Below are 13,441 nucleotides of genomic sequence, written 5' to 3' on the forward strand. Positions count from 1 at the left end.
CAGATCCATGTTTCTATTACACGCACGAGGCTATGGATGGGGAGTCGGGAACAGGCATTATCAATGAGGTAGCTTGGTGGCACCAAGGGTTGCGGGCCAGACATGGCATCAGGGAGACCTCGGTTCGAATACCCTCTCAGACTTTACTAGCTGTGTAACCCTGGCCAAGTTACTTAACCTCTCTGTGTTTCGGGTTCCTATAAAGCGCTTTGCGCTACGTAAACGTTAGCCATTTAAAGTATATATCATTCCTGTCCGACCCCTTCATCTTACAGAAGAGGAAATGGAGGCTTAGAAAAAGGGCACCAAAAGAATGACAGGTAGGATTCCAACTCAAGGGCCTATAACACGCATTCCATTGAGCCTCACTCTGCCCCCAAAGGGGCAAGGAGCAAGGAGCTCGGTGCTTCCGGTTCTCCAGTCTCCCTGTGAGGTTTCTCTTCCAACACCCATAAGTCCCAGAAGCGTCCCCGGGTCGCCGCACAAGCCATCTCTCTTCCCTTTCCTCAGCCAGCCCTGCGCGCATGCGCACCCTCATGGCGGGGCGGGGCGGAGCCAGGCGCGGACAGGGCGAGGTCTCTCCTTATCCCCGCCCCCACAACTGTGGCGGCTGAGGGCTGCAGCGTAGCTCCGCCCCCTCGGCGCTCTGCTCTTTGAGGGCTTTCTACAGTCTCGAGGAGGGGGAAGTGGGCGGGGCCTTGATGGACGTCGGTGGGAAGACGCTGATGACGTAAGGGGCCGGCAGAGCCCGCCGCTCTGTCCCCTCCCCCCAGATATTCCCCTTTCCCCCTCCCTCCTCTGTCAGTGTCTGGCGGTGGGCCGGGCTCTGTAATTGTGGCAGCGCGGCGGCCCTGAGCCCCCTCCTTCCCCTCCTCTCCTCTTCCTCCTCCTGCCCCTCCTCCTCCTCCAGGCTGCTCACACCCCCCAGCAGGCACACACGTTCTGTCCCCTCTGCCCCTGGGCTCGCACTCTACTCCAACCCTCAGGAAACATGGCACAGGATCGGGGAAGCTGCCCCAGAGATCGGGGCGCCGGGGATGGCGAGATGGACAAGTCCAGGAAGGTGGCTCTCATCACCGGCATCACTGGCCAGGTGAGAGTGCTCTCGAGGGGACGGGGGGTCTCTGAGAGCGCAAGCGAGTGCGGGAGGGAGAGAGGGACTCAAGCGCGGGGAAGATAGGTGCACATGGATGGGTCTGCTTCCCTTGCGCTGGCGTGCAGCTTCCAGGAGGTCCCAGAAAGGTGTCAGCGGCCAGAGATAGGTGTGGGTGTGTAATGGTGTTACCTGCACTCTGATTGTGCTGTCTCCTTGTTGGGCTGCTTTCCTTCTTTCTCCGTGCCGGACAGTGTTTTGGGCTTGTGTCTTGTGAATGATTCCCTTGGATGTGTGTGCACGCGTTCCTGCCCACAGATTTTGGTACCTGCCACATTCTTCCGTTACCTGGGAGGCACATAAAAGTTCTGGTTGCTCAGGGCAGGTGGAACTCAGGAAACGTGTATTAGAGTTTTAGTCGGAGGAGGAGAGAACAGGTGGCTGGGTGTGCATGGGTATGGATGGAGCAGCCGGATTCAGAATCCTTAGTGCCAGCATACTTTTTTTTTTGGACACTTGGCACAGGAGGCAAAAACCTGAAACATTTCCTTCTGATTTCCCAGACTGGGTCTCCTGAAGGGTGAAAGAATCCAGAAAGTAGTGTCTGCAGAACAGGTCAGGTTTTAAAATGGTGTTTTTAAAAAATGAATTTCTAATATGTATTATAACCAATTTTGAAATGGATTTCACAGATCAGTCTAAAAATAGGAGAGAACTTTGTCTCAGAAAGATCTGAGCTAACTTAATGAAGAGTTTATTCATTCACATGAACATTGGAAACCCATCCTGAGACAACTGACTTGTCCTTGTGAGGAGGGACAGTAATGTTATGTAGCATCAGTGTGTTGTCATGCATCTTCCTGAACTTGGTTCATGTCTTGTCAGATATAGTCATTTAGCACCTTCTCAGGTGCTAATAGAGATAATATTGCCAGTATTTTTAAAGAGCATGTTCTTTTTTCTTCTCCAATAAAAACTTACAGGTCTCTTGTTCTTTTTGCCTGGAGAGCTGCATTATACTCAACAAAAGAAGTTACTTCCTTCTCTAAAGGAAAATAGATACAGCAGGATAACGATAATAGTGTAGGCATGGAATAAAGAAGACCCAAGTTCAAATGTAGCCTCAGACACTTACTAATTGTGTGGTCCTAGGCAAGCCACTTAACTGCTTCCTGCCTCAGTTTCCTTTTTTGTAAAATGGGGACCTCCCCATTTTACCTACCTCCCAGGGTTGTTGTAAGGATCAAATGTGATAATAACTGTAAAACACTGAGCTCGTGTTTATTATTATTATTATTAGAATATGTACCAAGACTTAAGACTAACCCATGAAAAGCAGTGTGGTACAGCGGAAAGACTACCAGATTGAGAATCAGAAGACTTCAGTCCTAGCCCCCTGCCCTTTCATTTAACTAGCTGTATAACCTACCATAGGCAAGACATTTCAAGTCCATGGGCTTCATTTTCCTTGTCTGTAAAATATAGGGGCTGGACTAGATGAACTGTAAGATAGTTTTGGCTATATAATTCTTTCATTCTATTTTCGGCTTTCAGTACCCAAGCTTGCCCTGGATTTTAGACATTTATGTGCCTCATTTTACTGAAGGCAACTACTTAAGCATAGCTTATTAGAGAGGAACATAGTGATAAGAATCTAAAACTGATAATGAGAAAATTCAACTAGAAATAAAGGAAATAAAGTGAATAGTTCAAGGCCTACTACACATCCTGTCATTTTCCTTTTGATTGGCCTCCAGAGATTGTGTTCTTTTTCAGTTTGTCAGTTATAGGTTAGATTTGTAACTCAAATGATGCCTTTTAGGAAATCTAGTAAAGTTAGTAGTGATTACTAGAGTCAGGGAATTAACTGAGATGTTAAAATTTAAAAAGAAGGCACTATTAAGCTGAATAGTATAGGGTTAGAAATAGAACCCTATTTAAAGCTGTGAAAATAATCCTTTGCCAGCTTCTATGTGGTAGGAGTGTGGCTTTCTCTCTTTCAATTCATTTTGATTATGGCTATCTATATTAAGTAATAGAATCATGGGACTCTAAGGCTCTTAGAGGTCATTTAACCCAGCATCCTTATTTACAGATGATGAAACTGAGTCCCAGAAAGTAGCTTGTCCAAAGGTCAAATACTAGGATCAGAGACTTAAAGTTGGGAGGAATTTTAAAGATCTCTATTCCCATGTCTCATTTTATAGACAAGGAAACTAGCAAGGAAAGAAATAAGTATTTATTAATCATTTATTGTGTGTCAGATACTGTGCCAGTACAAATAAAAACAAAAGTTCTGCCCTCAAGAAGCTTACATTCCAATGAGGTAAGAATACATATAAAAGGGAGCTGAGAGTGGGTGCTGAGGAAATGAATAAAGTCTTGCTTGGGCTGCTCCACAAATGGGGACTCTTGTTGGAACTCATGAATGGGAGAAGGTGCCTTGCCAAGGGATATTGCAGAATAAGACTGCAGCAGTGCTTCAGGAGGCCCCAGGTGTTGGGGGAAATCCCAACAGAAGCATGGCTTTGAAGTCTGGAAGTCAGAAACTAGGCCCCAAAGAGGTTAATTCACTCATCTAAAAGGGCATACATGTGGTAAATAGTAAACAGGGATTTGAATCCAAGTCTTTTGACTGTAAAGCCAGTGTTCTTGCCGTTATATGATAGACTTCCTTTCATCTTGTTACTCCTGTGTTAAAAACTATTGTGTCACCATTTCCTTTTGCATTACATCTGAGCTCCTCTACTTGGTTTCTAAGGTCTTCCATAACATGTGTCCACCTCACATTTTCAATTTTCCATAAATATAATTTTATTTCTTACTTTTCCAACATGCGTTGTCTGCTGTAGAAGGAGGATCTTCTCAACGTTTCCCAAAATCTCCTGTTTCTCAGCCTTTGATCCCATGGCAGTGCCTTTTCCTTTCTTACCAGACAAAACCTATCTCCTCCATGAAGTTTTTAGGTGGACTTCTCACTTCTTCTCTCTGATAATTTCAGACCTTAGTTTGTATCATGGAATTCAGCACTTCATCATGTACTTATCTTTATGAAGATTTTGTCTCCTCTATTTCATTGTAAGGTAGGGGCAAGAAAAATAGTAAGTGCTCAATAAATACTTGTTGATTGTGATTCTTGGTACTTCTCTGTTTTCCAAATATTCTCTGTTTTGGTAGTTCCCAAGCCTAGGGCTAAGTACCCCTGGGGGCTGTGGAACTATTTTAAAGTATATCAGATTGCATAAATAAGCATACATACTTCCACTTGAGAGCCAATCCAAATCCTATCACTGAGGCTTTATGGTTGTATGTTCCAGGGCTAGTTAAACCTCCATTTGCTTATCTGTAAAATAGGGTTAATGCCTATAGTACTTCATAGAATCATTGTGAGGTAATTTCATTAAGTGAGATGAATTATTTATTTTTGTTAATCCTAAAGCAGATAAACCTCATTTATTTATTATTATACTAAATAAATGTCTTACCCATATATGTAGAACTACTTTTCAAATAAAAGTAGATGCTAATATGATGAATAAAATAGAAATTAATTTGAAGTATTGCTGCATTCATAGTAGCTTTTGGTTATCATTGTCTTAATCTATGAGTATTAATAGCATGACTATGAGGTGGGAACGTCACAATTTTTGCTCGTTAAAAAGGAGGCCACATACTAGAAAAGGTTGGAAACCACAGTTTTAAGCAGCTGTGCCAAGATGGTGCCCTGTTCCAGAAGGAGATCTGGATAATTTCATAAATTCTGGATAAATTCATAAATAAACCCTGCATAATTTCATAAATTCTAAACCAAGGGTTGCTTAGTAGATTGCTCCTATAGCTTCCCTCCCAATCTCTTGTAAGCACTTGTGCCCTTTATTGTTTCCCTTTATTAATGCCTGCTTCTGTTGCCCTTTTCTGATTAAACCTGAAAAAGCTCTCCTGTAGTCTATGCCCTCAGTTTATAGACGAGTCATGGTATGAACTGGATTTGTGATCAGAAGGACTTGAATTCAAATCCTCTCACTATGTCTGTGATCTCAGGTAAGTCACTTAATCTTTTCTCTGAATCTTAGCTGTTGCATCTATGATAATAATAATAATCTAGCATTTACATGGTACCTTACAGTTTGCAAAGTAGTTTACAAATATCTCATTTGATCCTCGTAATCCTGAGAAGTAGGTGTTAATATTATTCTCATTTACAGATGAAGAAACTGAGGTAGACAGGTTAAGTAACTTGCCTAGGGTCACACAGCTATTAACTGAGACTGGATTTTTGAACTCAGGTCTTCCTGACTCCAGGCCTAACCAGCACTCCATCCACTGTACAATGGACTAAATGATCCCTAAGGTTCTTTCCAGATCTAAATGATTCCTAAGGTTCTTTCCAGATCTAAATGATCCCTAAGGTTCTTTCCAGATCTAAATGATCCCTAGGGTTCTTTCTAGATCTAAATCTATGATCTGATAAAACTGAAGCTCAGAAACGTTGTGACCTGCCTCAGGTCATGTGACTACTACCTGCTGACAAAGAGGAGATTAGAACACTGGTTTTCTGACTTCCATTTCAGTGTACTTTCCATGTAATAATGTCTTCTGTCCTCACTATTCTTAACAAGAACACTAGTCCATGCCAGCTTGCCTGGTTGTACATAATACTATTGAGTATTGATATAGTGGATAGAGAATAAGGAAGACCTGGGGTTAAGTTCTTCCTTCGTCATCAATTGGCTGTGTGACCCTGGAAAGGTTACTTCACTTCCTGGTAGCTGGACAGCGCTCTGAGACTATAAATTGCAAATCACAGGATCATAAATTTAGAGCTTGAAGTGACTTTGGAGGTCATTGAGTCCAACCCCCTCATTTTACAGAAAGGAAACTGAGGCACAGAGAAGTTGTGACTTACCCAAGGCCCCACAGCCAGTTCATTTCAGAGGAAGGAACTGCACTCATGTCCTCCTGACTCTAAGTCCAGTGCCTGGTCTGCTACAAGATCTGCATTGGCAGGACAAATTTCTTCATTCGAAGTTCCATATATATAAAGAAATCACAGGTCTGGGTTCAAATCCCCTCCACAAGGAAATCGCATATTTTATACTTATCGTGCTCCTGTTTTTAAACCTATCCTTCAATCTGTCCTCTCAACAATCAGAACCAGAATGTTGACCTCAGAACCTGGACTTGACCCCTTGTTGTTGTTTTTTAAAATAGTATTTTATTTCTCCCCCTGCCCCGCAACTACATATCAAGACAATTTTTAGCATCCATTTTTACAAGATTTTGAATTTAAAGTTTTTCTCTCTCCTGTCCCCTTCCCTCTTCTGAAAATGGTAGGTACTTTGATATAGGTTATGCATGTGCTATCATGTAAAACATATTTCCATATCAGTCACAGTTGTGGAAAAAGAAACAGATCAAAAGGAAAAAAGAAACCATGAAAAAGAATAAAGTAAATGAAAAATATATTTTGATCTGCATTTGGGGTCCGTCAGTTCTTTATCTGGACGTGGATAGCATTTTCCTTCATGAGTCCTTTGTACTTGCCTTACTTAGATCATTGTGTTTCTGAGAAGAGTTGAGTCATTCATAGCTGATCATCACACAATGTTGCTAATACTGTGTACAATGTTTTCCTGGTTCTTCTCCTTTCACTATACATCAGTTTGTACAAGTTTTTCCAGGTTTTTCTGAAATCTGCCTGTTCATCATTTCTTATAACACAATAGTATTCCATTAACATTTGTATACCCCAACTTGTTCACCCATTCTCCAATTGATGGATATCTCCTCAATTTCCAATATTTTGCCACTGTAAATATTTTTATACATGTGGGTCTTTTCCCCTTTTTTTATGATTTCTTTGGGATATAGACCTATCAGTGGTTGTTGTTGTTGTTATGGTTGCGTTTTTCCTTCCTTCTCGTAGAGGACCATGACAACAGGGAAATTATGACATCACTTGCAGTTGACTTGGATTTAAGTGAGGGAGGGCTGTGCAAGGTCATCAGCCTTACTTTCTCCTCCAAAGCCATCTGGGTCCAGTGGACAGATTTTCATTAGGGTGACCGGAGATGGCCCAAGATGCAATGGGAAACCCTAGCCCTTTTAGGCTAAGGTCTTTTCAGGTTCTTACTTTGAGTGAGGTAATGCCAATTCAGTGAATAGGCCTCTTTAAGAGGTGAGTCAAGGGATGGCCCCTTTAATTTAAAAAAAAAATCATTGTGGGAGGGGAAGATCTTGGGGTTGCTGAACAAAAGAGAAACAGTTACTATTTACATCCACTCTGAGCCAGTAGGGCTCAAGAAATAGCAATGAAGTGGTGCTTGGGACAGGGACCTGTTTTTGGTTTTGTTTGTACAAAATTTTAATTTTAATATAATCATATTATCTATTTTATATTTCATTATTCTCTCCATCTCATTTGGTTATGAATTCTTCCCTTCCCCATAGATCTAACAGATAAACTCTTTCTGTTCTAATTTGCTTATGGTGTTACCCTTTATTTTCTAAATCATGCACTCATTTTGACCTTCTTTCTCTTGGTATACTGTGTGAGATGTAGGTTTATACCCCATTTGTGTTCTATTGTTTTCCAGTTTTTCCAGCAGTTGTTGTCAAATAGTGAGTTCTTATTCCAAAAGCTGGGCTCTTTGGGTTTATCAAACACTAAGTTATTATGGTCATTGACTTTTGTGTTTTGTGTACATAATCTATTCCTTTGATGGATTCACCATTCTATTTTTTAGCCAGTACCAGATAGTTTTGATGAATACTGCTTTATAATATAGTTTGAGATGTGGTATTGCTAGGCTGCCTTCCTTTGTATTTTTTTTTCATGAATTCCCTTGGTATTCTTGACCTTTTGTTCTTCCAGATAAATTTTGTTGTAATTTTTTTCTAGCTCCATCAAATACTTTTTTGGTAGTTTGGTATGATACTGAATAAGTAAATTAGTTTAGGTAGAATTGTCATTCTTATTATATTGGTTTGGCCTACCCTTGAGCATTCAATATTTTTCTAGTTGTTTAGATCTGACTATTTGTGTGAAAAGTGTTTTGTAATTGTGTTCATATAGTTCCTGGGTTTGTCTTGGCTGGTAGGCTTCCAAGTATTTTATATTGTTTACAATTATTTTGAATTTACTTTCTTTTTCTGGCTCTTGTTGCTGGGCTTTGTTGGTCGTATAAAAAAATGCTGATGATTAATATGAGTTTATCTTATATCCTGAAATTTTACTAAAGTTGTTAATAATTTCAAGTATTTTTTTTAGTTGATTCTCTAGGATATTCTAAGTATAACATGATATCATCCGCAAAGAGTAATAGTTTTGTTTTCTCATTGCCTATTTTAATTCGTTTGATTTCTTTTTCTTCTCTTATTACTATTGCTAACATTTCTAGTACTATATTGAATAATAGTGGTGATAACAGCAATCTTGCTTCACCCCTGATCTTTCTTACTGGGAAGGCTTCTAGCTTATCCCCTTTACGATGATGCTTCCTGATGCTTATCATTTTAAGGGAAACTCCCTTTATTCCTATGCCCTCTAGTGTTGTTGTTGTTTTTTTTTTTTAATAGGAATGGGTGCTGTATTTTGTTGAAAGCTTTGTCATTATCTATTGATAATCATATGATTTCTGTTGTTTTTGTTGTTGATATGGTCAATTACATTGATAATTGCCCCAATATTGAATTAATTCTGCTTTCTTGGTATAAATACCACCTGGTCATAGTGTATAATCCTTGTGATATGTTGTTTTAATTGCCTTGCTAGTATTTTGTTCAAAATTTTTACATTGATACTCATTGGAGAAATTGGTCTATAATTTTCTTTCTGTTTTAGCTCCTCCTGGTTTAAGTTTTAGCACCATATTTGCATCATAAAAGGTGTTAGGTAGGACTCATTTTTCGCCTATTTTTCCAAATAGTTTATATAGTATGGGAATTAATTGTTCTTTGAATGTTTAGTAGAATTCACTTGTGAACCCATCTGGCCCTGGAGATTTTTTCTTACATAGTTCATTAATGGCTTGTTCAATTTCTTTTTCTAATCTGATTCTAATTCTGAATCTAATTGCAATCTTTTTTCTGATCTGTTAATCTGGGCAATTTATATTTTTGTAAATATTCATCGATTTCACTCAAATTGCCAGAAAATATTTCCTAATGATTGCTTTAATTTCTTCTTCATTGGTGGTGATTTTACTCTTTTCATTTTTGGTACTGGATATTTGTTCTTTTTTTTTTTTTTAATCAAGTTAACCAGTGGTTTATCTGTCTTACTGTTTTTTTTATTAATTATACTTCCTAGTTTTATTTATTAACTCAATGTTTGTTTTTTAACTTTCACTCTTGTTAATCTCACTTTTGATTTTCAGGATTTCCAATTTGATGCTCAATTGGGGATTTAAAATTTTTTTTCTAGCCTTTTTAGTTTCATGCCCAATTCATTGATGTGTTCTTTTTCTATTTTGTTGGTGTAAGAATTTAGAGAAAATTTCCCCTAAGTACTGCTTTGGCTGCATCCCATAAATTTTGATATGTTGTCTCATTGTTGTCATTCTTTTTAATGAAATTATTGATTGTTTCTGTGATTTGTTCTTTGATCATCTTATTGTTTAGGATTAGATTTAGTTTCCAGTTAATTTTTAATCTCTTTCCACTGCCCTTTGTTGAATGTAATTTTTATTGCATTATGGTCTGAAAAGAACATATTGAATATTTCTGCCTTTGATTTTGAGGTTTTTATGCCCCAGTATATGGTCAGTTTTTGTGTATGTGACATATGTTGCTTAGAAAAAGGTATATTCCTTTCTGTTCCCATTCAGTTTTATCCAAAGGTCTGTCATATCTAACTTTTCTAATGTTCTATTTATCTCCTTATTTTCTTGTTTACTTTTTGGTTGGATTTATCAAGTTCTGAGAGGAGAGGGTTGAGGTCCCCCTCTAGTATAGTTTTGCTATCTATTTCTTCCTTTAATTCCCTTAACTTCTCCTTTAAGAATTTAGATGCTATACTACTTGGTGCATATATGTTTAGTATTGATATTACTTCATTGTCTATGGTACCTTTTAGCAAGATGTAGTTTCCTTCCTTATCTCTTTTAAATAGGTCTATTTTTGCTTTTACTTGTTTGAATTCTGGATTGCTACTCCAGCTTTTTTTTGCTTCAGCTGAAGCAAAATAGATTCTGCCCCAGTCCCTTCCTTGTCTTTACTCTGTGTGTATCACTCTGCTTCAAGTTTGTTTCTTGTAAACAACATATTGTAGGATTCTGGTTTTTGATTCATTCTGCTGTCTGCTTCCATTTTACTGGAGAGTTCATCCCATTCACATTCACAGTTATGATTACTAACTGTGTATTTCCGTCCATCCTATTTTTCCTCCTGTTTGTCTTCTTTCTCCTTTTACCCTTTCCCTCCTCACCAGTGTTTTGCTTTTGTCTATCACCTTCCCTGAGTTGCCCTCCCTTCTGTCAGTTCTCTCTCCTCTCCCTTTATTTAATCTCCTTCCCTCCTACTTCCCTGTCGAATAAGATAGATTTCTATATTCAAGTGATAGTGTATTTTATTCCCTCTTTGAGCCAATACTGATGAGAGCAAAGCCCATTGCCCACCCTCCCATCTTCCCCTCCATTGTAATAGGTCTTTCATGCCTTTTCATGTGAAATAATTTACCCCATTCTACCTCTCCAGTGTATTCCTTTCTCATCCTTGTAGCCAGAATGGCCTTTGTTTTCTTTGAATGACTCAGTTTACCTCATTGAGCTTCCCTGGACGCTGGGGCTTGCTCTTCCGGGGCAGGACCAGAACTTCCTGTGTGATGAGTCATGGGGCTGGCTGAGGGGAGGTGTTAGCTCCAGAACCTGGTCTACCCTAGGGGGAGGAGCCAACTCAGGAACCAATCGGCCCTGGTCATTTGGGCGGAGCTTGATGATGTCAAAAACCCTATAAGAGGGGAGAGGACAGCTTGAAGATTCTCTCTTTCCTTTTCCGGTTTGAGCCAGCGACAGTTACAACGACAGTTACAGAGGCAGTTACGACAGTTACGTCAGTTACAGCCACAGCGACAGACACAGCTGAAGCAGGAGCTGCCAGTAGCAGAGCTAACCTACGGGAGAAAGCTGAACAAAGACTTCAGGCCATTACAGCGACAGTTACAGCGACAGTTGGAGCCAGAGGCAGTTACAGAGGCAGTTACGACAGTTACGTCAGTTTCAGCCACAGACACAGCTGAGGCAGGAGCTGCCAGTAGCAGAGCTGATCTACGGGAGGAAGCTGAACAAAGACTTCAGGCCAGTGGGTAATCTTATTACCATCGAGGGGGAAGCATGATTTTGCTTTACGCAATCATGCTTCTCTGTAGCCTCCTGGTTACTCTTGCAAGGCGTACTTATTGGGCCTGGAAGCTTTCGATCAACATATCAAAATGGGGTTGCTGGTTCATGGGTTGGTTACTGTTGAGCCTAAATAAATGTTTTGATTCTTCTGCCTTCTACTTTGAGAGTTTCTTATATCCGGCGGTTCCGAACCTTTCAGACATGTTTATGATCCTCTTTGAGATTATAAACTCTGCCCTCCTGATACAATCCTTTAATTATTTTTTTTTGTGTCATTCCCTCAGATTCACCTTATACCTCTACCATCTGTCTATGTATATTCCTTCTAGCTCTACTATTAGTGATACAATTTTTAAGAATTACCAATATCATCTTCCCATGCAGAGATGTAAATAGGTTAGCTCTATTGAGTTCCTTACATTTTCTTTTGCCTTTTTACCTGTTTATACTTCTGTTGGTCTTGATATTGGAGATCAGATTTTTGGTTTAATTCTGGTCTTCTCCTTATGAAAGATTGAAATCCTTCTATTTTCTTGAATGACCATTTTTTATCCCTTGATGTATTATGCTTAATTTCTCTGGGTAAGTGACCTAACTCCCTTTCCTTCCAGAATATCATGTTCCATGACCTCCATTCATTTAATGTCCTACTAACTCCTATGTAATCCTGATTGTGACTCCCCAATATTTGTATTGTTTCTTTCTGGCCACTTGCAGTATTTTTAACTTGACCTGATAGTTCTGAATTTTGGCTATAATGTTCATTGGAGTTTTTATCTTGGGATCTCTGTCCTGAGGTGATTGGTGGGTTTTTTCAATGCCTATTTTACACTTTGGTTCTAGGACATCAGGGCAGTTTTCCTTGATAATTTCTTGAAAAGTGCTGTCCAGGTTCCTCCTTTTGATTATGGCTTTCAGGTAGTCCAGTGATCCTGACACTGTTTCTCCTGGATCTGTTCTCCAGGTCAGTTGTTTTTTTCCTATAAAGTATTTTACATTTTTTTTCTATTTTTTCATTCTTTTGACTTTGATTGATTCTTGATGTCTCATAAAGTCATTGGCTTCCACTTGCCCAATTCTAACTTTTAAGGAGTTGTTTTCCTCAATTAGCTTTTGTACTTTCTTTTCTATTTGGCCAATTATACTTTTTAAGGAGTTGTTTTCTTTTTCCAAGCTGTTGGCCCTTTTTTTCATAATTTTCTTGCCATCACTCTCATTTCTTTTCCCAATTTTTCTTCTGCCTCTCTTAAATGATTTTTAAGCTCCTTTTTGAGCTCTTCCTTGAGTTCTTTCTGGGTTTAAGACCACTTCCTGGTTTTCTTTGGGTTTTTGCCCATAGGTGTTTTGACATTGTTGTTCTCTTCTGAGTCTGTGTCTTGATCTTCTTTGTCACCATAATATCTTTCTATGGTCAGATTCTTTTTTTGTTGTTTTTTGCTCATCTTTTTTTTTTTTTTTTTTTTGGCCTTTTTCCTTTTAAATTTGATCTCTGCTTCCAGGGTTTAAGGGGCACAGTCCCAGGTTTCTTGTGCCAGGGGCTGCAGGGCCTGGCTATTTACATGGTACTGTACTGATGTTGTCCTGAGACCCACAGGGGACCTTTGTGTCTGGTATTGCTCTGAGTAGGTGGGGTAGGGGGTGGCTGGTGCTGCTGGAGGCTGTAGAGGTTTGGCAGCTTACCTGGTGCTGAGCCAGTGTTCTGATTCTGGTGTCTGGCATGTGCTGAGGCCAGAGGGGTTTTTCTACATTTCCTGGGGATGCAAAGAAGCACGGGGAAGTCTGGCCACTGTGTGCCCAGGGCTGTTCTGATGCACCTGATGCTGGTGGCTGCTTTTTTGCTTAGGCACAGGTAGGGTTGGGGTCTACCTGTTTGCCTGGGGCTAGGGTGAAGCACATGGAGGCCTAGCCATTGGAGGTTACCTGCATGCCTAGGGCTACACTGAAGCACACTGTGGTTCTCAGAGCTGGAGTGCCTGTTCCCCTGGCTTTGCTGAGGCACATGGGGGAT

At 40.0% G+C, this 13,441-nt stretch overlaps 1 protein-coding gene across 2 annotated transcripts in view; it reads left to right on the plus strand.

Moving 5' to 3' along the window:
- The first annotated feature begins 724 nt into the window (after window positions 1-724).
- Window positions 725-13,441, plus strand: part of GMDS (GDP-mannose 4,6-dehydratase) — a 782,760-nt gene continuing 770,043 nt past the window's right edge. The window contains exon 1 of one of the 2 annotated variants that reach the window (XM_036765676.1): window positions 725-1,093. In XM_036765676.1, the coding sequence (XP_036621571.1) occupies window positions 992-1,093 (102 nt within the window). In that variant the 5' untranslated portion in view covers window positions 725-991. The remainder of the gene's footprint in view (window positions 1,094-13,441) is intronic. The other variant, XM_036765686.1, reaches the window with a different exon arrangement.

Source organism: Trichosurus vulpecula, chromosome 1 (genome assembly GCF_011100635.1).
Source record: "Trichosurus vulpecula isolate mTriVul1 chromosome 1, mTriVul1.pri, whole genome shotgun sequence".
In the NCBI taxonomy this organism is placed as follows: Eukaryota; Metazoa; Chordata; class Mammalia; order Diprotodontia; family Phalangeridae; genus Trichosurus; species Trichosurus vulpecula.